The following is a 25985-nucleotide window of genomic DNA, read 5'->3' as shown; positions in this document are numbered from 1 at the left end:
AGACATTTCACTTTCATCCGGTTTACATGGGAGTAACACAGGAGAGTTTGGACAGAAATGCTAGAGGGGTGGAGAGAGAAGCAAAACCAAACTTGAATATATGGCTGCATACATTTAATTGCTCCCCAAACCAAGCTCCTGAGGGAGAAGAAAGCTTTCCTAAGTCTTGCACAAGAAGGCAAATTTCAGTGTCTCAAGTTACTTCTGCCAAAGGAACTTGGAGAAAGACTTCTGAAGCGTTTGCGACAAGCTTGTAACCAACAAAAACTAAAAAAGCTCTGGAAATCATGCACCAAAGAGGAGCAATATTTTTTTTTCCAGAAAAGGATGCCATGAAAGCAGAACTACGAAGAACTGAATGACTTGCAAGAAAGAATATATTTATGCACAAATTAAAAAGAATACCCTATGTATCAATGTCTTTTATGCCGTGATGTACAAACTGGTCGTAGTGACTGAGAGCCATATCCTTAGCTCGTGTAAACTGGTAAAATGCCATGGGCTTGTGGGGAACTGCACCAATTCACAAGAAGGGCTTGCATACAGCCACGTACTGAGGTATGGGCCTAACTTGAAAGAGCAATTGGCCACTTAATTGAAAGCTAATGTAAATAGGGTGTTAATTTATATCTTGGAGAATCTGGACAAGCCAAGGATCTGGTCTCCTTTTTGTTCCTTTATTCCTGATGATGATAATCATTTTCATAAGATGGCTTATAAAAGCTTGTCATTTCCTTTTTTAATGGCTATTTCCTCTGAACAAAAACCCACTCTTGGGAAAAAGTACGATTTTTTCCCCATAGCAATGATGGGGTACTCCACACAAAGAAGCACCTAGCAGTTTAGTTCACATTTTTTAATAACATGGCACAATTTACATTACACAAGTCTTCGCTGATGAGGAAACATGCTGAAGATTGAGAGCCGCTTCACTTTTCTTTTCACATAGGATCTAGAAAGGACTTTATTACATACAGGATAAACAGCAAAAAGGTTTGTATATAACAATCTCTTTACAATACTGAAAGCTACCACTACGGTTCCAGTGTACATATTCTTCAGGGTTGGGTTTTTTTTGTATTTTTCCTTTTGTTCTTTAAAAAAAAAAACCACTGCACAACATCTGGAGTTCACAAAATCTGAAGCTCACAACTAAACCTTCAGTTGACTACTAAAATAGATCTCTGATCATTAGAAACAACTGTCTGTAGTTAACTTTTTTCTTTTTTTTTTTTGCCAAAACAGGATAACAACTTCAGATAGCACTTTAATACACTAGAAGACCAATGGAACTAATTTTATTTCATACATATATTTTACAGTCCAGTAGACAAGATATTGAATTCTCTCTGATAAAGTCATATTCTCTCCAAATATTTAGACAAGAAACTTAACGCGTTATAAAAAAGTGTGTTATGAAAAGACAGAGATTTTTAGAAGATCGATGCATATTTTTAAAAAGGATCGTGTTCTTCATGTTATTTCATGTCTTCTATGATTAGGGAACAACAAGGCTGACCTGTTAACTATTCACAGACTTTATTACCAACCGAAATACAATAAATTGCATTATGAAATCTGCATTGGAGTTCATTAATTAAACTACTGATCCACAATGAAAACATATCCATCATTTAGAAAAGAATTAGCTTTCTTGTAGAATTTGTTTCAATGTAGCTAAAATCACTTAACAAAAAAAAAAAGTGTGTGTACAGATAAAAATGACACACTGACGATAAAAACAGACATGAATGGCTATAACCAGATGTTCTCCCAAAAATAAATTTGACATGTTAAGTGACAAAAGTTCTGGAAAATATCCAGCATTTGATTATTACTCTGTATAACCCAGATTCACGTGACTGAAAAACCGTATGTCGTGACTACAGTATTAGTGATTACAGTTTGCTAACCTGACGAGTTCTAAGGAATACATGAGCTACAGCAACATCAGCATCTTGATGCGGGCGTTCAGACAGGAAACTTACACTTCTAATGGGTTGTTTCTTTGCCAACACAAGCAAGAGAAAGAGGTTTCTATTACAGATGAGCTTGTTCAGGGAAAATATGACTTTAATTATGTTGTGTGTTGAAAAGGCTCCTTTGAGTTATAAAGGCTTTTGTGAAAAGCCTTAAAATTCATTGCATAGTTGAAGGGGTTTAGCTGTCTATAACAATATATGTAACACAGCATAAGCAGACTGTGTTGATCAATATTAAGTTTGCAAATAGCACAGTTTAAGAAGTATTAATGTATTATGTTACTTAATTTTATCTATTTACATTTGTACAAAGTAAAGCTTTCATCTTACCCTTTTTGCATATATGAACCATTAACCCATGAAGCAATCTTTTTACATAAATATCTACAATTGTCTTCACTTCTGGTCTGAAAGAGCTTTGTACGGTTGTCATTGGTGGTGGTTTGTTTCTAGTCAAATCATTCAGATTAATGTCTTGTTCTTCAGTTCAAATTTTGAAATTTTAAACTAGAAATAAAATAGAGTAGGAGACACGAGGAACATATGGACTTGGCTAAAAGATCTGGAAAATTTCCACATATAATATACAAAAAAACCATTTCAAAATCTTTGCACTCAGGTCTATACATATGGTACAGTGGGTCACATCCCCAGTCTGTATCAATGACTAGTAAGAAGGTCTTTATATTATGTTCATTTACAATGTTCTGTCCCTCTTTGTATGGTTTTGATTTAGTTTCGTTCTGCTTATCGAGCTTCGATGTCCTTGAGGGTGTGAGAAGGAGGCCTCTCTCTCATTTCTGTTGACAGAGGAGTAGTCCTCCTGGGAGACCCAGGCCGAGGTCCCAGAGTAGAAATAAGAGGTGGAGGGGCACTGAGAGCTGCTGTGGGGGGAGTTTTATTGAGGATGCCATTTTGGTGTCCCGTCGGGGGACTGACTCTGGGGTAGTGCATGCTCGGAAGTCCTGGCGTGATTAGGCTTGGGTGAGGCAGGTGCCCATCCAAGGCGGCAGGGTGAACTGAGTGCAGGCGTGCATGTTCATAGTCCTCTCTGAGCATGTGCAACCGCTCCCTATCATCCAGGTGGTTGCCCCTCTCATGCTCACGTCGAGGGTCAACAGAGAGAGGGTGGTGGTGGTGATGGTGGTGATTGTAGTCGTGAGGTTCCCGATCCCTGAACGACCTGTCAGCTTCATATAATCTTGGTGTAGAAAGACGATGAAGGGGGTCATTTCTTAGCAAAAAGTCTCTGCCCAGGGGGTCTCTCCGATGAATATCCAGCTCTCTGTAAGGATCTCTTAAGGGATCTCTCATTGGATCCCAGTGGAAAGAAGGATAGGGGAAACGTTCTCCACCAGGAATTGGGCTAATTCCCATAAAAGGGGTCATCATGCGAGTCCTATCCAGACCACTGATGCTGTTCATGTGATGTATACCAGTCACACCTACAGTCATGGGCATAGACACTAAAGGACTTGGATGGACGTTAGATGTAGATATAGGCGGTGGCTGATCAGATGACCTGTGAGTCTGAGGTCCCTCAGGTTGAACATCATGGTCTTCCTTTCGCTCCTCCTTCACTTTGACGTCATTGCTTTTCTTCGGATTATCGTACGCTGGCTCATTCTTCCTCTCAGCCTCACGGTTTGAAGTACTGTTAGGCCTGGTGCTCTCCACAACGGGGGGCCTAGCATAGGGTGAAGGAACCCTGGACATTTGCTTAGACTCTTCCACCACACGGCTTTCATGGCTCAGGCCTTCTTTCTCCGAAATATAGTTGTCCTTCACCTTGTGCTCTTCAACATTAATTTCCTTCCGAGATTCGGAGTGATCCCTCTCTCGTTCTTTGGGTTTCTCTTTTTCTCGAACCTCGGGATTCAGATGGCTCCTGATCTGCTCGTTTGAGCTGCGATTATGTCCGAGGGAGTTTACTGGATGGATAGGTGCTGGCGAAGGATGGCTGGAGTGTCTTTTCTCAATGCTCTCCCTAGAACAAAGAGAAGTGTAAACATTAAGGCTTGAGAAACTCTGCAAATAAAACAAAGCATCTAGGGTGTCTGCCTTTCTACTCATTTTGCAGTAAGCTAACAGCATGCACGGTTTAATGCATTGCTCTTTTTGCACACCCAAAACACCGGAAGAACATCCCATCTCTAAACTAGGCCTATTCTAGTATCTAGAGTCAGGAGAAGGAAGTTCCCTGAAGCTGCTTTGTGAACGATCTGATTGAGATTCCAAACACTGAAGTCAATAGAAAGTTCCAGGGAATCTAGCTCCAATACTCATATTTTTAAGAAAACAGCCTTAACTGTTTGGAAAGAGAACAGAGAAAAATAAAAGCATGCTAACTTCATCCTAAAAGATAAGGCAATTAAATCCAAATTACACAGTTAATATGATTTTACCCACTACTTCTGTTACGAATACATTTGGAAAAATGGACAACATTTTGCTCAATTGACTTTTTAAAAAAATTTCTAAGCCTATATACATTACTAATCTCTTATCTATATTGTCTTCATCCTTCTAGCTTCTTCTTTTCAATTTACTTCTCACAATTCAATTTACTTCCTAAAATTGAAAAGCGCTTGAAAACAAAATCCTTCTCAGGACACTACTACTACTGACGGTGAGAACCCATCTCTCTCTGAACAGGCCTAAGTGTGAAATGAGCCTCAGTGCAGGGGCTGTAACTGAGGCAGCCACAATGCAGAGAACACGTGTTGATTTTCCAGACAGAGACAAATCTACCCTATATGCCCATCATTCTGCTGGCTCTCAAAACATCATCTCTTTGGAGTCTGTAAATTCTCTGAGTACCAACTCTTTTCCTAACCTTCATTTTTGGGGTGGAGCAGGCCGAGAAGGGCCAGGGCCAGTGCATCTCCCTGACACTGCCAAGAAGTCTCAAAATAGCCTGAATTCTTTCCATTTGGATCTTTCAAACCTATTTATGCTGCAGAATAGGTTAGAGAATGATCTCCTGGCAGCAGACAACTAAATATCTGAATGGATCCCGTATCAACCATCTTTAGGAAGCATTGCTGACAAGAAATTCTTGTTATGGGCACAGTTGCTGGCAAGAGTAAGTGGAACAGCTTTGCTATTTCTAATGAGTCCAATTTACAAAGGTAAACCTGATTCCTCAAATCCAGCGATTTTCACCTGTCACTAATTTCAGTTGATCTCAGTGGGAGTGCTGAAGTCCTAAAGGTTCCTAAATTCAGTAGTGATTTGGAGTCTCTCCATAATGACATCCACAGGTATTTCAGTGTCGAACACATGCCATTTTCTGGGCATGGGAATTCTCTTCCATAACGGATGATGGACACCATGCTGTTCAATGCAAAAGTGAGGGATAAGCAGCAAGGTAGTCTGAAGCCCCAAACCAGCTCCAGTTCACATGTTTTTCTGTGGGTGATCCAGCTTCTGTTTAGCAATGCATAATCTGAACACGCTTGGATGAGGCGGGTAGGTTGAAACTCATTCTAGACAAGATGAGCGATGTTGGTTGGTTGAGAAGCAACTCTGACAGTGACTTTAAAGTGTTCCTTGCTCCTTCACCTCTACAGTGTTTCCTACCTATTCCTTTGCTAATGAGCTGCCCTGCATAAGATTTCTACCTGTAAACTGTAGATATTTTTGGAGGGTCAAACTGCAGCAACTGCTAAAAAAAATCTTTGAAATGGGAAACTCTCATACAAGAGCCTCACCAAAAGCATCTCTGCCTTTGCTGTGCCTAGGCTTAACTGTTGAAACTGTCTTGTTATGGTCCATGTCTGAGGTGTTCTGGGAGACCTCAGAGAGTCCAGAATGCAACTGTTAGAAAACATTTATAAGTTGGAGCATTTGATACCAGTACTGCCTAGTCTGCACTTGGTATCAGGCTCCGCTTTGATTGACCGTGCTCTAAACAGTCTGGAAATGGCATCCTGGCTCTAATTTCCCTCCTCTTGCTCTCCACCAAATGCTGAGGCATTTGATTTAACAGCTTCCAGATCTGGACACAGTGAGACCATGTCAAGGCGCTCCAGCGAATGCTTCTCAACATGAAGACTCAATTCTCTTGCTTTCCAGAGAAAGCATTGGCATGTGGACTCTGCAATACCCAGTCTTTTATTTATTTTGCTTGTGGGACTAGTTTAGAGGGCACTCTTAATTGTTTTATTTCACTAGGGGAGCTCACTGAGTCCTTTCACTGATATTTAATCAATTTTCTATGTAATTCATGTATTTTAAATCAGGCATAAAATGTAGAGAAAATAATGGGCATTTTCTGTAACTAAAGAAAAACGTGCAACCAAAATAACCATCTGTCTTTGCCAATTCCACCCTGTTCAGTTATAGTGATGGTATTATCTCAAGGGGCTATTGATTATTCTATAGCTCATTTAAGTACACTGTAGTTCAGTGGTCAGCGAGGGAATCATTAACATCTTGTTACATTCAAATCTGTCACGGGCTCTTTAGGTTAATATGGGAAAAGCTCTAAGCCTCAGTCTCCCCAAATCTGAAAGTTAACATCATGTTCTCAAATTCACTTAGTATTACTAAATATGTTCTGAGGCTGTACGCTACACTGAAAGATACTGCGCAAGACAGCTTATGACAAATATTTTTCTTCATTTATGTTGATAAAGAAATCAATAGATTCTTGTTGTTTTTTAATGCTCTAGGATTACATAGACATCAACGTCATCATTAGAATGGAACTGCTCAGTGACATCTTTGAAATTAAATACCACTGAGAAGGAACAAATCCTACTTTGTACACTAGCTACTTTTACTGATTGTTTTCTAATGCTGGATTGGAGTAGCAGAGTCCTTAAAACCAAAGATAAAATATTGCAAAAAATGGTCCAAAAGAAAGTGGGGACTGTATCAGAGCACAGCAGCCAATCCTGGACCTGGGAAAGGTTCCCTGATGCTAATTTCATACTATCTAAACTCCCTGGGAGGGATGTCCTGTATCTCACTGGTGCTGAGAGGGAGTTGCCACAGCGCCCTGGCTGTGCAGGCTCTCAGGGAAGAGGGACTGATGCCTTCTGAGGGCGATTCACCCCACCCCACTGGTACCTGTCTTAGATTGGGATGTGCCAAGCCAAGATGTACCTCCGAGGTGCCTCTCCTCTGATTACAGAAGAAAGACAAATGAAGGCTTTTGGCTAGATGCCCAGCTTGGGGGCACGTAGAAGTTAGACGCTTGATGACAGGATGATTTTGAGATGAGATCATATCAGAACTAAAGGGGTGGTTCCCAGTTCTTCCTGTTTGGGCACATTAGCCTAAAATAGGAAACTGAGATTAGGACCTCAACTAGATATCGAGGCTACATCCTCACGCTGCTAGGTGGTACTGAAGATAGAAGAATAGGTACGAGAGGCTCACAAGCTACTGCAGACATTATCTACATAGAGAGAAGGTTTCCAGGATGTGATTTTCAGCATCTTCTCATACAGGCAACAGTGTGAGCATGCTGCAAAGTAGAACTCCTGAAAAATCACATTGATGGATGCATAGCAATACTAGATCAGCAAAAACATTATTGTACTGAACTGGCAGCTGTAATTGTGCGGAATTATGAAGTATGAATGACGTTCATTTTTTAAGCTCTCAAATTATTAAAAATAAATGTTTTGAGCTATGATATGGAGTTCAGGCAATGCCAAAGCAGCTTGCAAGGAATGTATTTCTGAAAGGGATTTTCTTCAGCAGGAACACTTCATAACAAAACAACAAAACAGCAACTGAAATAATCACGTAATTCTACAGTCTACCCGCATCATTAGTAACAAAAATGCTTTGCCATTCAAGCCAGTAAAGTTACTCACATGCTTAAGCATTTCGCAGGACAGAATCCCCAATTTGTAACAGCAATTTATTTTGAAGCATTAAAACCAGACATGAAAATAATGAAGCTATGCTACCAAACAGAAAATATTCCAAATGGAAAATGCAGGTGAAAAGATCTGTAGTTTGACTTGCTCTTCACATTTTACAATAATGTAGAAAAGCGCTTAAATGTATTTTTAGAATATCTAATGTGTTAGCATAACTTCTTTTAGAAAAGGCTACTAATGCGTATATTTGTGTTAGTGACAGAGAAGTCAGAAAAGCACATCTCCTAAATATTCTTTTATGTTAAAAAATTAGAAACAAATAGCCATTATGTAAGTAAAGTAATGTGCAAACTTAACAGGAAAGCCATTAAGCCACAACTGAAAAAGCTGAAATCAGCCTCTCTACATTTTTCCAAGGAAGGCATGACACTTGATGAATGGCAAATTCTTATAATTTGGTACTTAAATGTTAAGAGGAATTGTTACTGAGTTAACTGTATAATGGGAACAGTCCTGACAAAAAAAATATGACCAGGTTTCACTTTTCATTAACCCTTCCCAGCCTGGACATGTTAGAGTGCAAGTCCATGTAAAACACTGAATAAAAGCTGTGCTTGGAGGTGTGTAACAGCAGTGCATGCGTGCGTGCGGCTTTCTTGAGGGGACATAAGGCTGATTTAACCAACTGCAGGCACTGAAACTTACTGTAGGACTGGAACATGACATCCCAGCGCAGTGCATTTTCTAGTGCTGCAATTTAACAACTTCAGCAGTGCTCTCTCTGGTCAGTGCATGTGTGTGTGGGGGGATTTATTTTGCAGATAGGGTCAGATTTGCAAAGGTATTTAAGTATTCAAAGGTGTAGATAGGTGTCTGATAGAATTTATAATCCTTTCTTCCTCCTGTCAGACACCTATCTACATGTTAAGTCTTCAAAAGACCTATGAAAATGTGACCCACAAGGCAATAGATCGTATGGGTCTGATTCTCTTCCCGCTTGACGCTAGCTGAACTCTACTCCAGCAAAGCTACTTTGATGAGCTGTGGTGGAAGCGAGAAGAGAAACAGATGTAGTAGGGAACACCTGAGTTAGAAATCTATCTTCCGTATTGCCAGCCTAGTGTCATAGGCAAGGATTGTGTTAGCTCTGCAGGTGCTCCTCTACCGAAGCTCTGGTTTAACGATGTGCCAGGCTGGGAAGGGTTAAAAGCGGAACAGAGCCCCACGCTTTGAACTAGACAATTCTTGGAAGTGTTCTTTCGTACCTTTCTTTGTCATCTTTACTAACAGATGAGTCTCGTTTATCTACATCTCTATCTCTGTCATGAGCTGCAGCAGATGAACTGCGCTCCAGCTCTCCTGGCTTCAGCCAGGGCGGAGGGGTCGGGAACGAAGGAGGAGTTCGGTGCAGCCGGTTCCAGGGCTCGTGAGGGTTGCTAAAGCTCTGCATACTGGGGCCATCCTTGTGGCCGAACATTGAGTTGGGTGCTGAAATGGTGAAGTGGAAAACAAAAAGGTTTAAGAAAAAGGTATGCTCTAGTGAAGGTACTTACCAAAAAAACTTTTACAGCACTCAGAGTTAAAATGAATACATATTATTGGGAGCTGGAAAAGGAAAGGAAATTAACAGAGATTCATTAGAGGGTCTCATTCCTAAAAATGGGCAGGCATCTGACAGCTGTTTTAATTGGAAAGGGAAATTCTGTGGATAAAATTGACAAGGGATGAAGCATTAGGATAACACTGCAATTATCCTTATTCCAAATATTTTGAAGACACCAGGAAATGATCATTATACTGATTATAAATAATGGAACTTGTTGCATTTGATCCTGACCCAAAGTAAAATAATGTGACCAAAATCATGTCAATTTGAAGTATGGAGAAAAAGAGTGATTTTTAAAAGGATGGTCTTTTGTGACTGGCCAAATCTAGGGAAATGTTGATGATCCTGGACAAATAAATGCAGGTTAGTGATCTTTTCCAGACACATGTCCTGAATTACTGGTGAGAAAGGAAAAAAAATGTTCCCATCCACAGCTAGGGATTACAAATAAGCAGCACACATTAACTACTTCTGACCATGCAACAAAACCATGAGAATTTTATAAACTCCTTTAAACTCATGGGTTCTATATTCTTTTACTTTTTGGACTAAAGAATGCAATGGTGACATTTAGCAATATATCGAACCCAAACTATGAGGAACTAATAGAAAATACTTTACTGATGACTAAAACACGTTGCTATTTAAAAGAAAAAAGGCTGCTTTTCAAATTCCCATCCCTTACAAGTATGCAATCTAAGCAACTGGTAAAAAGACAGCAAACAGTCACCATCACTCAATATCCCGAATTACACAGCAAACAAGAATTCATAAGCGAAGAGGTTACTCACTAACTGTCGGGTTCCCAAGTCCCCCGAAGGCATTACTACCCACTGCAGTGAGACCGCTGAACGAAGCTGGTCGATTGAAAGGCTCTGAAAACCAATGGAAACAGTTGAAGCTCACTGACATGTTGGTAATTGTGATAAAGCATTAGTGCGTTATCCAGCTGCATTATGTCTGCATGAAAGCTCAGTCCGTGTCCATCAGTAGCTGAACATCGTCCTCCCAGAACACAGTGGCGCTTGGGAGGTGGCGGGAAATAAATAAAAAAAAAAATCTCTTTTTTCTTAATGCCGGTGCACATGGGATCAGCTTACTAGGGAAAAAATAATGGACTTCAAACAAAAACAAGATGTTAAGGCTGCACTGCAGCAAAAGTAGGCAATTCATTTAAAACCTGCAACATTTCCATTTGTATTCCCTTGTATTCACTTCCACTTCTAATTCCTTCCAATTCCTTCAATGGCTTTTCTCCGGAAATGTCCCCGGCTAGCAAGGCTCTATTATTATTAACTCTGGCAATTCCACGCAGAACACCTTTAGGCCATGCCTCAGTCATGTCTCCTAAACCGTAGCCAGGATATAAGTAAAATGTCCTGTTCTATTCATATGTCATGGTGACCTGCACATTTTGTAAAGCTCTTGATAGTTATTGCTAATACTGTAAGAAAAACTAGTACGAACTCTGAAGAATGTTGGAATCAATTTTTTTTTAGTAGCTAAGCTGTACAGAATATAGGTGGCTAACCTGATCTGGTAGGAAAGTTATATGAAACAAATTCTCTTCTCACTTTACATTGGAGAAGTCTACTGATTTTAATCAAACTACTACTGATAAATATTAGCACAGAGAAAAGAGGAGGGGCAAACCTAGCATTTTCTACAGGCAGCTATATGGCTGCTAGTGCAGAATGATAAACCTACATCATGAATGTGCCGTGTCAGTTTGGTGACCCTCCCAAATCCTTCTCTATGCAAAATATAATAGCAAATTAGAGTCTTGATCTCTGATGCCCCTTAAGGCAGCAGACTGCCTTATTACAAAATCGCTAAGTTGGAAGGGAACTAGCAACATTTGGTGACTTGGATGGTTCCTTTCTTAAATGTCTATTTGCTGTTTTTCACCAACTGAGCCATTCGAAGCCAGATCACAAGATCTTAAGGACCGATTTTCCTTTGGGTAAGGAAAGAACAGCTGAGCTAGTTGTCAGCTCAGTGGGTATTCACAACGTAAGAGGCCACAGCAGACCACGGTAAGAAAAAAGGGCAGAAAATGCCTGCACATTTCTCCTGAGTTGTATTCACAGTTAGTTATCTACAGAGTGAATCTGGAACTGCACTTACCTAAGTGAGCAGCTGGGTTGAGAAAGTTGCTGTGGTGAGGTGGCGGGCCGAAAGGGGTGCCGGCTGGATGACCCCCACCTGCCAAAACAAAGCAACCGGGGTGAATTCCTAACAGAGGACTCAGAAAGGGATTCCCTGTGCTCTGGGCTTGACTGTCACTTCTTAAATGATGGCTCATGTGGGCAGAAATTGCCCTACACCAAGCAGACAAGTTCTGTTGCAGGGGTTCTTCGGGTTAGGATCCTAAGCAAATCAGAGCCACCTTTCTAAACTGAAATTCCCAGCTAGAGTGTAAGGGAGTGGGGAAAGTTTCAGTATGGAAAAAAGAGAGCACATGTGATCTACAGCATATTTCCAACCTGTCATCTCCATGATGCATCAGATATCACCGTGTGAAATGTCCCTCCATTTACAACATGCATGGCATTTCAGCATAAATGCTTAAAATGATAGAATCATTTTAAAATATGTATCAAATAGACTTAATAGCCTCGGCATGTTTTGCAGAGCGTTCATAAGCCAAAGCACCTGGGAAATTCTCTTTTAACATGGTTAGGATTAGCATTTTAATGTGTACGCCACAAGAAGGAGGTTTCACTTCTCAGTACTCACTGGCTGTGGAAAAGAGAGTCGAGGGCCGGGCCAGGTCATGGGGGTGGTGGATGGCTCCAAAAAGGCTGGGACCTGGTGGTCTGCTCAGAAATTCAGGTTTCAGGCCAAAGTCCAGCTTGTGTGGATCGGACTGCATCTGTTTCTGAAATATAAAAACAGGATTTGGAAGAGACTGTCCTAAAAGATAAGAGTAGAAGGCACTTTCAGAATCATGTAAGTAGAGCAATTCATTCATACTAACTGATGTCTTAACAACAATGTTAATTCTGCTGCCCCTGGACACAGATGCACAGCTATTCTCCTGGAAGGGAGGATCTAAGACAGACAGAGAAAATCTTGGCCTCCCGATGGATGTTTCTTGCAAGGTTCAGCAAAGTGTCTTCACATACGCTCACATCCATCCCTTTGGAGCAAAGCATTTCAGCACAGACCTAACTTTAAGAATAAGCATAAAGATCTTCAGAGAGGCTTTCAACACATGTTTAGCCATAAGCATAGGTCTGTCTTAAAATAATAAAAAAAGTAAAGCCAAAAAGAAATGTTAATTTGGACCTAATCCAGCGTGGGCAGGCATGTTAAAAGCAGGGTGAAAGCATCAACTGCTACCAGGCATAGCTGCCAATGACCCTCTTTCAACTACAGGAAACACTTGCTAGAAAGTTAAGGCAATGCCAAGTCGACAGACACCAGAAACATTAAATTTAAATGTGAAGCCACAGTCGAGAAACACTTCATGTACTGTATCTTTTGGTGCCTCTCAGACTGCAACTGAGCGAGCTAGGGACTAAAATGAATCGAATTACAGATGACCTGTATTACTGTCCAAAGAGCTGGAGTCCTGTTTTGACTGCTTGCCTTGCAAATTCAAAGCACTGCACATAGCCCTCTTTATTTGTATGGTATTAGAAGGAGCAGACTTTCTTTTTCAAGATAATTCTGCTGAGGTGGCTGTACCAAAAATAATAGGTAGATGAAGGATGGGCTCTTCTTTGTGACATATACTCACTTTAGTGGTCCCTACTTCAACAGTTTTATAGAATGAAGAAAACCAAATTCCCAATTACCTCTGCTGTCAGAACTCCCTAAACACAGACTGCTGATTAATTGTGCAGGTCAGTTGAAAGGATTTACAAATGTGTAACACTGAACCAGTAGATCTTAACAGTAATTCTGGAGCATGTTACGCTTTATAAATCAATATTTAATACTGTGCCAGCTCAGAGTAACAGACTATTACAAAGATATAAATATGCATATTAAAAAGTTATGACCAAGTTAATGTGCATGCCTAGTAGCTGTTTTTCAAGTGCTAATAACATATCTATGTTGCTATGAGAAGAAGAAAAAGAACAAAACCCAGCTTTTTCAATGTTTTGAGATAACAGCCTTCAAAAATATTGAAACGCAAAAGATGCCCAAGTTAAGGGCATGTCCTAAGTAATCCTTAAGGGCGCATGCTAAGTAATCCAGTAATGCTTGAATAATTACAGAAACATCAGAAAACACAAATATCTCAGTTGAAGCCTGTGTACTAGATTTTTTTTGCTATGAGCTCTTTTTTTTTTTTAAACAACCAAGTTATAAACCTCTGACAAGCATTACTCAGAAGCAGGAAAAGCCAATTGAAACTTTAATTGCAGCCATATGAACAGTGCTGTCCTAATAATGAAGAAACCCCCTATCTCAAGAGGAACAGGAATATCATGGACATGTTAAAAGACTTTTGAATGTATTGGTTTACCTTAAAATAGTACCAAAGAAAATTGGGCAGATTTATTTTATGCCCATTTTATGTTCAGGAGAGCAACCCTCTTTGTGATAATCCTTATGAATGTCTTTCAAGTCCAGCAAACGTGTAACACCTTAATTCCAGGCCCACTAAAATCAATGCAAATGTCTGCACTAATTTCACGGCATGTTACATCGGGCCATAAGTCCTTTCCTAAAAGAGAGAGGGCCAGTTATGGTGCATAAATTCCCTCTTGAATCCAGGCCCTAACAGGAATATGCTGGTCAGTCTAAGAAGCAGAGGAAAATCACTTTGTGCCCAGAAACTGTGTTTGACCCTGCCTGCGTCTGAGGAATTCCCTGCAGACAGGTTACACAAGTCTTGGTGCAGGGTTCAGGCAGGCAAACAGCATCTACAGCTGCACACAATTTTTCCTGGGGTCAGAGGGTTGTGTTTTGAAGTTTCTTTCTGGCCTGTTTCTTCGGTGCCCTGTGTTGTCCTCTGCAAGCAGCTACGAGCGGGCTGGGTAGTTACCACCTCCTCCAGCCCTTGCAAGCAGGCTGGTGGCATTGCATGAAAATTTGAAATCTCTGAGTAAATACATTTTACTCCCTGCTCTGTGGTCACGCAAAGGCAGCCTTTTCTGCTTACGCAGAGAAAGCAAAGGCACCTTCACAGGCTCGGGCTAGTAGGAGGAGGCATCCGCTACGAGCCTTCAGCCACAGAGATTTCATACTTCCAGGCTGCATACGGAGGAGCGGGCTTTGCTCGTGCACGGGAATCTGACAGCCCACACGGACATAACCCTACTCGGCTTACTGACCGCAGACCATACCTAACCTTCTGACTGAACCGAAATAATGAAATACATATCCGAATTATTCTCGAAATTGTTACCATCTGCAGCCTCAAAAAATCAAGTAACATCCTTTCCTGTACTTCTGGGCATCATCCTTTTTTTTCAACACGCAAGGGTAGAAAAGTATTAGGTAAAAAAAATGCCAGCATGAAAATGGCATTTACTACAAGTTATAAATACATCAGTATGACCTCTCTCTGAATATCAAATCAAAGAAGATTCAAAGGACGTAGATAACATGGGAATAATAATTTCATTTCTAGAAAATACCTTTTCAATAAAATAAAAAAAAGGACATATAACTCTAGGTCTATAATCTTGTCTTTTTTGATAATGGGAAGATGGATGAAGATCACTAGCAGGGGAAACATAAGGAAGCAGAGAAGAGAGATATGTCTACTGCAGCAAATTAACCTGTCAACCTTGTTTAAAAGGGTTATTTTTAAACTCTATTAGCTGCAGGTTTTAGTAGCTGTTCAACATCTTCATATTCGTATAGCTCTGTCTTACACAATTCACTTGGATACACAGACTGCAAAATGCTTTAGACTCCTTGTTAATCTCACTTTCTAACACAAGCTACTGACTCCTGAAGCAGAAATATGACCAGGAGAGAACACCAACCTCTAATGAGTCTTAATTAGCTAAGAACTTCAGGAGCAACACAGAATTTTTTAGTGACAAGTATAGTGAAAATATTTTAACAAGAAAAAACCTTCTTCGCAAAGTCCATGTGCAACAAAAATACAGTTAAGGCAACAAAGGAAATTACCCTATTTATTAAAAGAATAAATTACTTGTTTCTCTATGATGTCTGCTTCAGGAGAGCCCAAACTGGCTATGACCCTTATCGGGGGCCTTACCGCAATAGCAACATTGCATTACAGACACCACCTGAAAGTGTACAGCCAGTAACAAAAATCCTGAAGTGTGCGTAACAAAGAAATTATTTCTACCCCTTTACCTTCAGTGCAATCAGATACTGTCCAGATAACATTAATATCTGATATGCTGTGTCTGCCTGACCATCCCAGCTATTCACAGGTGCCAACTTCCAGCTTTGAAATGGGTTGTGAAAAAAGGCTTCATGGTAGCCCTTGCAACCACGTTGGATAAAACGTAGTAGGGACAGGAGACATCTCCTTGTGCTGCCTTATGTCCTGGAGCAGTAGTAAGAAGAATGGGAGACCTAGCCTAGCGTCTCTGGACCACTTCAGAAAATTTAATCTCGATATGCTCATGTCCTCATCCATAAATAAAAGAAATGCTGTAGCACACAGGCACACCCATTTAGCTCTTTCTAGCTACAAACTGGTTATCATTGAAGAGCTGGGATCATTGCTCCCTAGCATCATAGGTATTCCCTTGAGACACCACCTTTAATTTTTTATTTCAGGTACGCCATCATGACAAAATGGCAGGTTATCATATAACACTACGCACAGTTAGCAGTACCCATGGCACAGAACTGCTAACAGTGACAGGCACATTCTTCCTCTCAGTGGTTTACACCGTGCAATTTATCTCGAATGCATGCATGCCAGAAGGACTGACCTTGACTTTCTGTTGGTGATGGTATATCTGCCAGGCGATGTGAACATGCATAGCACACCACTTTCCAGGTTTCTGGAAAAACAAAGGGATATGACATCAATCAGTAATTTTCAAAGACCGGCAATGCTTTACTCTAGTTATAGGCAACAAATGCTGTCAATTAGATGTTTTCCTTTGAAAAATAATGGGAATTCTACCCAGATCTTATCAGAGGTGGCCCACTTTTCAGAAGAAAACACTCCAGGACAGTTCTCTGCTGCATCCCAGGAGAGGCTAGCAAGGAACTAGCTTCCACTAGCTGGTTCCACCCCCAATGTCTGGGGCTTGCTCTGGCCAGTGCCAGCTGACGTGCCCGGCCCACGCGGCCCTGGAGATGGCCAGAGTGCATCTTCTGCTCCGGCTGCTGCAATTCTCATGCCAGTGTGGGCTGAGCACTGAGGAACTGGCAGAGGAACTGGGTTTGCCGGCTCTTAGCTCTGTCAGTTTTGGGGTAGGGGACTCTCCACACCAAGCCAGCTTAAAACAAAGGGAAACCCTCTGGTGTCTTCTCCCTCTGTGAACATGCACAAAATTTGTCCTCCGATTAGAAGATTTTCTGGATATCCAGGAGTGCTAGTGGTCACCCTCCTCTCCAAAGAAACCCATGCTCCTGTTCTATACACTCTTGCTATCCTCTGATGCCACGGACCACAAATGCAGCTGGTGATGCTGAAACCACATGCCGATTAGCAGCTACTCTGAATAGACATACTGCTTCACAACTATACATGAAGCTCATTTCTAAAAGTGCAACTTTTCCAAGACTAGACTTTCCACCAAGAGATGAAAATAAAAGCACTTAAGACGATCAATCTCATTTTCGAAATGAATCTGACTCCTTCATGTAATTGTTGATCTGTACCTCCAAATCTTTGGCTGAAGAGTATACTGGAAAAATTGGGAGGTCATCAATACACCCCTTTGGGGAGCTGAAACAGCTTAAATTAGTTCTTTGCATCCCTCCTGTCACCATGCTTTAAATCATGGGGAGGAGAGAGGGATGAAAGAGCCAGAGAGTGCTGTTTGGCTTTTTTGTTGATTTTGTACTCAAATTCAGAACACCTGGAAATCATGTCTGGAAAGGACTCATACAGGACCAACTTTCCCCAATCCTGTTAATTAGGTGCCTATGTATAGTTAACTACACAATTAATGATTCCTGCATACACTGAAAAATGGTCACAGGAATGCAAGGAGCTCCTCAAGCTACTGATACCCTAAATGCTGCACAAACTGGTGCCTAGCCTCTGCTTTCTATTGAAAGATGTGTATCAACCAACCATCAAAAGCAAAAATAAAACCAAGTTCACATGCACGCACACACACACACACACACACACACACACACACACACACACACACACAAAAAATCCAAAATCAAGCCTTTTGCTTATTCACTGTGACTGGGCACTCCAGTAATTTAATGAATTCATTTGGTTGCTATGATCAGAAGCTAGACCTCCTCCAATACTTGGAAAAATTAACAACAAAAGCTTTAGAATCGCTGTAAGACTGGATCTTTTAATCCTTATTTCTAAGATATTCTGTGTTTGGACTCGATTGTCTGTATAAATTTGACAGTAAGATAGTTGGGTTGGCAGTACCATCCTGAGTACCATACTGAACACCACTGACAACATGCAATAAACAATAAAAAGCAAAATCCTCCAGTCTGCCATGAAATGGCAAGGGAGGAGTAAGTCTGCAGGATTTGGCTCAGGAAACCTTGTGAACAAGCGCGATAGAAGGATTATCAGTATTTAACCTCTAGAATTCATGGTGGCAGTGGGTTGCATGAGAAGAACATGCAACTTCCAGTTTTAAAACTGTTTTTTTCCTCAAGCGACCACAAGAGTCATGCAAAGGACTGACCACGCTGAATAACACACAAAGTGCAAAATACCCACGATAAAACAGGGCATCTCTTTATAACTAGTCTGCTTCTTTAACCCGGTGGGGACTAAGACAAGCTTGACAAACTGTAACACGAGAAGGTTTCTTACCCTCAACATGGGCCTGAACGGATCTGTCAACTGTGAAGAAGAAATGACAGCTTGGTTACATGCCTGTCACTCAAACAATTGCGCTAATTAACAAATTTGTATTGCTTCATTACGAGATGAAATTAAAATGTTATCATTTTACTTTCAAATGAAGCCCTTTCGGATAATAATTAGTCCTTAGCCTCCGTGGTAGAGCCGGGCTCCCTCCCCCCATGACTGTTGTACCTAAGTGTTGACAAGCAACTAAACAAGCCTCATACAGAGCGTTTTATCCTCCGGCATCGGCATTAATTTGTTGATTTAATGCTACAAAGATGGCTGGTTAACTGATATGAAGAAAAACGCAGATACATCCTTTGGGTAAACTTCTGTTCTAATCTTTCAACGCCGTGGGGCTCGCGAGAAGCCCGGGGAGCGGACGAGGACCCATTTTCCCCAGGAACTGGGCTGGAACAGGCCGAAGTGGTGTTTCGGATGGGCCACCACAAACCAGCGACTGCGTCTGTTCAGTGACTATGCCACTGGGCGCTCTACCTGTGCATTTACAAATGCAATGCTGACTGACTGCTTTCCTGACGATTTCTCTATCGGGGATTGGCTTTGCCTTAAGTATCGTTTGCACTGGAGCAGCTGTTGATAAACAGTGTCCGTATAAAAAGCAATTTTCTCATTATTATTTTTCGAATGGCCTGGGTTTTTCTGGCAGGTTATTTTTTATTCTCTTCTTTTGCTCATACTTCAACAATTAATAATGGAGAATAAATTCAATTCATTTGGTATTTCTGATTTGTTTGGATGCTCTTTTTTAAAATGCAATACTGAAAGAGGAAGGAGATTTATAGGCGTAAAAGGCTCTTTGCAGTCTCAGTGATGGCACAATACATTATCTTGAAACAATCGAAACTACACTAGTAGGTGAAAGGAAGCATAAAGCTAAATGACTTAATGGAGGGAGCCTATCATTATCTCTTCCATTAGATGGCATGAACAGACACAAAAACACATGGTTTCTTTTGGTATAAAGCTCAACTATAGCACCGACTCAAATGAAGCCATTGGGACTTGGCGCAACGCAAAGAAAATAGTGCTGCACTACTTTAAAGTTGAGCCACATTGCAAAGCTGAGCCACGGATTTTTTAGGAGAGCTCCCCGTTGCTTTCGTCAGAGAGCTCTGCTAGAAATACGATGCTCCTTATTGCAACCAATTTGTATTAGCTCCAACACACAACTGACCCACTGATAACCACAAAGAACTGGAAAAGGCTAAAAGATGAAGTGCTGAGACAATAAATTCTGTTCACATACACCAGAACTTAAAAATACAGTGGCGCCAAATGATCAATAAAGTGCATCCGTATTTCACTGGTGCAATCAATAATACAGTAACCAAGGGAGTCACTGTCATTACCCACATTAAAAAACAATTACAGAGTATAAACATAAATCTCGAAGAGGTTTGTACATTTCAAAGTTGATTTGGACCTTATGCCTTTACCCTTGAGGTTTTAGAGAGGCCAAATAACAGAAGGGAAGGAGCTCCTCCATTGCATGGACTCTATTTGCTTTTTCTAATGATAAACAAAAATGAGGATCAAGATCTAAATTGTTCTCATATAACCACTGAAGTTCTCACTGACTTCAATAGTTCAGGCTAAGCCTCAGGTCTAAGATGTTAATCTGGGCATATTGAAGATGACAGCTCTTGCATTCAAGATTTTCAGGAGCAACAGCTTTACTCTAGAGAAATGTAACATTTCCTACAGACCCGTGGATCCTTCTGTAGAAGGGTATGAGGGACGGTTCCAGGTCTGGCTGCAACATCAATAGGATTGGAAGTCTAGAAACATCACAAGGAAACAATGCATTAATGAGTAAAACATTACGGAAAAAATAATAAATAATGAATATTTCTTTATAATTAACATTGACTAAGCAATGAAGACATTTTTTAAGAGCAAATCGTAAGTATTATCACGTAGTAAAATAGGTATTATCATCTCAATTTTCAAACTTTCATTGTCCTCCAACTCCCCATCCACAGTGAACTGCCAACATAAAGATATGTCAGGAAAAGGCAACATCCAGTTGAAAAAAATTAAACCTTTTCCCATGACCTGAGTGTAAATATTCAGCTAATCTAACAAAATGCATCTTTTAGAGAAAAAAATACACTTTGACAGAGCATCTTTCTACATTAGAAAGAAGAAAAAAGAAATCAGCTGCAGGATAACTAACAATTAGTAACAGAGTTGTTAACAGGCTGATTACCATACGTATGAAGAATTCCACTAATGAACTGCAATTTACATATTCAGTCATTAGAGTGGATGGGCCAATTTAAGAGAGAAGGTGTCTTCTCCGCAGAAATTTCAGTCCTGATTTCAGTCTTCAGTTGCAAAGACTACAGGCTACAGAATTTGATTTCTTCCCACTTATAAATCAAGAGTGACTTCACAAAAACAAAAGAGAAAAGGAACAAAACCCACCACGTTTAGCTATCATAGCTATCATAAATGACAGGAGAACTAAATCACCGTGTTGCATTATGGTGAAGCTATGAGATAATTATGTAAATGAGTAAACAATAATAATCATGATTTCTTAAAATCTTGATTATTATATGACCTTACATTAATGCATGTTATCTGAGAACTAATTATATTGCTTCTGAAGTTAACTATGCCATTAGGTATTAAAAAAATTATATATGTAGATATAGCTGAACCTAATGAGAAATAACTTCTCTTCACAGTAAATCTGGAAAAAGCCAATTGTCCTCTGTGGAATTAGGTTGCTGTAACTCAGAACAATTTATTGCTCAGAAGAATTTACTGTTCCAGAATCTGAAGCAAATTCTAAAGCTAAGCCTAACTGGGATCACAACACTGCTGTATTTGAATAGTAACAGATATACAAATATATATTTTTTTCTCACCTTGGGTTGAAATGCTCCTTGTAGTGAGCCAAAAGGGCCAGTTGGAGGAATCATGGGAGGAATACCTGATACAGCTGGAGGATAGGAGTGAAACAGCTGTAATAAAAAGATAAAACAACATAAATACAGGTGCACTCACTTCAAAATGAAGACACAAATTTGAACAAGACAGCGAAAGCATTCCTGCGGAACATTAGGGAAATGATACATGGAGAAAATTGAGAAGCGCTGAAGAAGTGATTTCATTGCAACAATGTTAGTTAAAGCAGCCAATGAAATGTTCACGAATGTCATGACGTTTACTTTAGAACTTAAAAGCAGTTCCAAAATCATACAGCCAGCAAACTACTCCTTGATTAGGCCAACATAGCGTAAGAGTGACTTTTTTTGCAATTATTAATTTTTAAACTGGATATGTGCTTTAAATGGTTTCAGTTTGTAAACCACTTCAAGAGAAAAGGCAGAACACTAAGCCAAATTAGACCCAGAAACTACTGTTTAAGTGGAAAAAAACCCCTTATGCGTTCTAGGATATTATATCATTAAAGCCCCATTAGTCCTTTAGTATTTTAATAGTTTCTGTAGGAAATGAGGAAACTATGCACAATTCTTACTTCATTAGCCCGTCTGAGAGGATATCCTGTCATGTCTAATATCAGCAGAGAGGAGACAATCCGATTTGTTAAAAATTATTATTTAGACAAATAGTTGAGGCAGAACCCCCTGCTAAAATTTAGGGCATTCTTCTTATAAAGACAGACCATTAGGCATAAAAACGTGCACACCTCCACCGACCTTACTGATCTCAACCTATCTGTTCTGAAACAACTTAGCCAAAAATGCTTTTCTGTACTAATGTAGACAAACACATGGGAAAAAAACCCAAGTAAACCGTAATGCCCAAATCGTGTTTTTGTGGTGCGGTTGTGAATTTTTTACTCGTGCTTCAGCGCAGTTGATTCACTTGCAGCCTTCCACAGAAGATGCTGAGACTGTTCACAGAACCGCTTTCTGGTACGAGTCTGTGTTCAAAGCCTCACACGGCGAATATGTTCCTGCTGGGAAACCTCAGGATCGAGCAGGGATTGCTGCTAGCTCCGCTGATATTGCCACCCAAAAACCCCAAGGGGTTATCTGGCTGATCAAAATTTGCCTCTGAACAGAGCTCATCAGAGATCACTCTACTGTATGCTACTTTTAAGATCAAAATAAATGAGTTAATGGCCGTTGAGTAGAAGCAGGACTGGGCAAAGTAAAAGACTGGATGTGTGGAATGGGCAAACACTGAGAAAATCATAGATTTTCCAAGTAAATCAGTACCACAAAGTTTTGCTGAATTTGTGTATGCCAGGCATAGGCATGAGCTTTCCTTAACCCTTTTCCCCTCCATTAGCTTCTTCTGTAAGGTCATTTATTCATATTATAGTAACTGAGAGCTGAGAAAATATTTCAGCACTTTAGAGGTATCAAATATATTCCTTAGTTTAAAAGGATGATGTGAAGTCTCCTTTCATAACATGTTTCTATTGTTGTTTTTAATTCTATTCAGTTTGGACCCGCTCCTCTCGATGACGCAGAAAACATTTTTAGATTAGCTGATACTGAACTGCAGGCATTTGATAACTCATTAGGAGACACATGTCCTCATTTACAATAACTTTTAATGACTAAAATGTGTTTTAAATCCTCCAGCGTCTTCTGCATTTAATTCTGTGTGTAATGGACTAATTTCAAAAGATGGAAAGAGACATAATACTTAATATTCTATTGGCTGTGACTAATAATAAGGAATGCTTTCTTGAGAGTTTTATAACAACTGGTAAGTTAATTAAATGTGACCTTCCCTCAAGGTTACAATTATTCATAAAATATAAGGATTGTATCTCCATGATCTCAAGCTTTCAAAATACATTTTTCTTAGTCAGTGTCTCCTTTCACCCCAGCACTCCTTTTCTTTTGAGCAGCACTTTCCCCTTCCAGTTTTCTCAGGTGAAAATTTAGAAACCACAGCTCCCCTGGAGCCAGGTGCAATGGATTGCAAAACTCGCAATCTTAGCCCAGCATCATCTATAAGTAAAAGTAATTCCTCACTCTGCTGAAATCCTGAAAAAAAAAATGTAAAATCAAAGATGCCAAGAAGGAAAACTGTTTTAAAACTCTACATCAGCCTACATGTAAGCTGCTTTCCCTATCCTAAGGTAGATTGATTTTAACCCTCCAGTAGACCTTATTGTTCTCTGTAGTGCTCACTTATATGATAGGTGTTTTTTTACAAGCTTTAAAAATACTGCTAGCTTTTCTTAAGGTGCATCCAAATTCCTAGTGCAGGTCTGCAACAGAAACTCTTGTCACTAAAAAACGTCTATTGAAGTGCCACAGTTTCACAATATTTCTACAACGGAAAAAGCCCTATCATGTATGCAGTCTTGCCAGCAAAAGTACACTTTTTGGTACTGCAGCTGATCAAGAAACTGATACAAGCAGTTCTTCTTTTGCCTGTATTATTGATACTCTAATTTCTTCCATACTAGAAGAGATTACTGAAATGCACTGGCTAGTATGACCTTGCTGTAACTTAAGCAAGACTATTAATCCAATATAACTTGTAGCCATCACACTGATCTTCTGCTATTAACTTGGTTAAATATCCAACAGGCAGAATAGTGATTATTGTGCAACGACTTCATTAGCACAAACCTTCTCCTGAAGGAAAGGTGGAAGAAGCATGATGGACCAGATCTCTGCTGGTCTAATCTCCATCAAGCTCAACAGCCTGGCTCACTCGCTAACAGAGCACAGCATGAAGCTTTTCACGCTTTAAAAGTCAGTACCACGATCTAGTGCGATAGGATTCAACTAACTGCCAGATTTCTAGAAGAGTCTGTCAGTGTGAATTTGAAGAGTGTATAGAGTAGGTAACTCTTTCAATGTTTCCCGTGTTACACGTTGGCGTCTGTGCTTTATTTGTCTAAAATTCATTTACCTATTTCCCAGTTCCCTGTTCGTGCTTGAATCAACACGCCACGTTGACAATAATCTATCCCATGAATCCACGTAAAGCTCAGCAAATAAGAGTGCAATTTTGCAAACAATGATACAAATAAGCAGCTTCACCCTTTTGAGTAAAAGTGATAATCACAGGCTTAAATGTTTGCCCAATACTCCTAATGCTCTGATCCTGCAAACACGCACATGCAGTTAAAGTTACTCAAATGAGGACTCCGAAATTAAAAGGTCAATTCCCATGTACTGTAGGCATGAGTTGTTAGCAGGAACTGTCTCTTCAGTACAACAGAAAGCGTCATACTGTCATCCTAGCCAGTTTTTTTGCCCAGTTCCACTTCTAAGCAAAACCAACACATAAAGCCAAGTGCTTTGCAGATTTCTGAATGCTGATGCAGTACCCCTTCTCTCATCAAAGTATCACTATGGGATTTAGAAATTCTCTTCATATTCAACCAGATACCTGCCTCTGCCAATACGATGAAGGAAATGCAACCTATATTTCAGCAGTAAATGAATCAGTGGATTCAAACCCTTAGGAACAGAAGCTTTACAATTAACTGGAGCTTTAAAAAACAATTCATTTTACTTATCAATATATAATATATTTTTGTAGCTCTTAAATAAATATCTAACACATAGCTAGATTCATATTACTGTCATGAAACAGAGCTTTCAAAATATAACAAGCCCAGTGGATCAGATGTGCCTTTGAAATCTGAAGGATAAGACAAGTTTTCAGATTTTATAAAACAAAACATGATATATTAAGAAAACTATTAGATTACCTATCCCTGAAGGATTTGTATGACGGTTTGTCATTTCATTTCAAGTTTCTTAAGAAAAATACCAGTCTAATAGTTTGTGGCACAACTGAAACACAGTGATGAAATTACTGATACATCCTGCTTCATGTACCGCAGTCAGCTCTTCTGTCTCTTTTTCACATCAAACCTGTCTTCAAATGGTGTATGAGCAAGAGATCTTTTGATTAGAAAAGACGATACTGCATCTTTATCAGAAACAAGCACCACGAATGCAAGCCTTCAAAAGCCAAAGCAACCAAGAACAATAATGGTAAATCCTGGAGTGATGATCAGGGAGAGATTCAGCATTCTGGCATTTATTGAGTGGTGATCCCAGCCCACTACAGAAAAGCAATTAAGTCAGTTTTAAACAGAGTAATAAAACTCACACTGTGACGGTAGAAGGGGTCAACTTTTGTAGGGTATTTGTCAAACTGCAAAGGGATCAAAGCACAAACTAGTTACTTTATATTTCGTTGCTCCACTTCTGTTGGTAAAATAGAAGACTACTTTTCTATTACTTGGCAACCAACAGAGAGAAACAAATATGCAGGAAATTAGTTTCCACCAAGAGTGTGTTTTGGAGTTTTCTTTCTTCAATTAAAGAAAGGTCTTTATGAGACGGGAAAAAGGAGCTGGCACCAGTGTGGCACCATTGCAGGCACTACGAGGTCCCAAGTACTAGCGTCCCTCTGGTCAGCAGGCCTCATTCCTCAGCCTCTGCGCTGCCATTCGAACCTGTCACACATGCGACAACCGCGAGGAAGGGACAGCCCTTCCGCTCCTACCCAACAACACCTAGGCAACAGAATTTTCCTTCCCCTTAACCAGATTTTTTTTTAATTTAATTTTGTAATAAAGAATAGAGTTGTGCTCTACTTATCCTCAC

At 40.0% G+C, this 25985-nt stretch overlaps 1 protein-coding gene across 7 annotated transcripts in view; it reads right to left on the bottom strand.

Moving 5' to 3' along the window:
* Positions 1 to 841: 841 nt before the first annotated feature.
* The window catches only part of AUTS2 (activator of transcription and developmental regulator AUTS2), a 767986-nt gene continuing 742842 nt past the window's right edge, over positions 842 to 25985 (bottom strand). For 5 of the 7 annotated variants that reach the window (XM_064523450.1, XM_064523452.1, XM_064523451.1 and 2 more), the window contains 10 exons: positions 25486 to 25530; positions 21288 to 21383; positions 20118 to 20189; positions 18352 to 18381; positions 16310 to 16381; positions 12168 to 12309; positions 11556 to 11633; positions 10220 to 10303; positions 9088 to 9310; positions 842 to 3969 (listed from right to left, as the gene is read on the bottom strand). In XM_064523450.1, the coding sequence (XP_064379520.1) occupies positions 2730 to 3969; positions 9088 to 9310; positions 10220 to 10303; positions 11556 to 11633; positions 12168 to 12309; positions 16310 to 16381; positions 18352 to 18381; positions 20118 to 20189; positions 21288 to 21383; positions 25486 to 25530 (2082 nt within the window). In that variant the 3' untranslated portion in view covers positions 842 to 2729. The remainder of the gene's footprint in view (positions 3970 to 9087; positions 9311 to 10219; positions 10304 to 11555; positions 11634 to 12167; positions 12310 to 16309; positions 16382 to 18351; positions 18382 to 20117; positions 20190 to 21287; positions 21384 to 25485; positions 25531 to 25985) is intronic. The other 2 variants (XM_064523454.1, XM_064523455.1) reach the window with 1 other exon arrangement.

The sequence above is a fragment of the Dromaius novaehollandiae genome, chromosome 19, assembly GCF_036370855.1.
Source record: "Dromaius novaehollandiae isolate bDroNov1 chromosome 19, bDroNov1.hap1, whole genome shotgun sequence".
In the NCBI taxonomy this organism is placed as follows: domain Eukaryota; kingdom Metazoa; phylum Chordata; class Aves; order Casuariiformes; family Dromaiidae; genus Dromaius; species Dromaius novaehollandiae.
The sequence above is the reverse complement of the archived record's forward strand: the minus strand, read 5'-3'. Positions and strand labels throughout refer to the sequence as shown.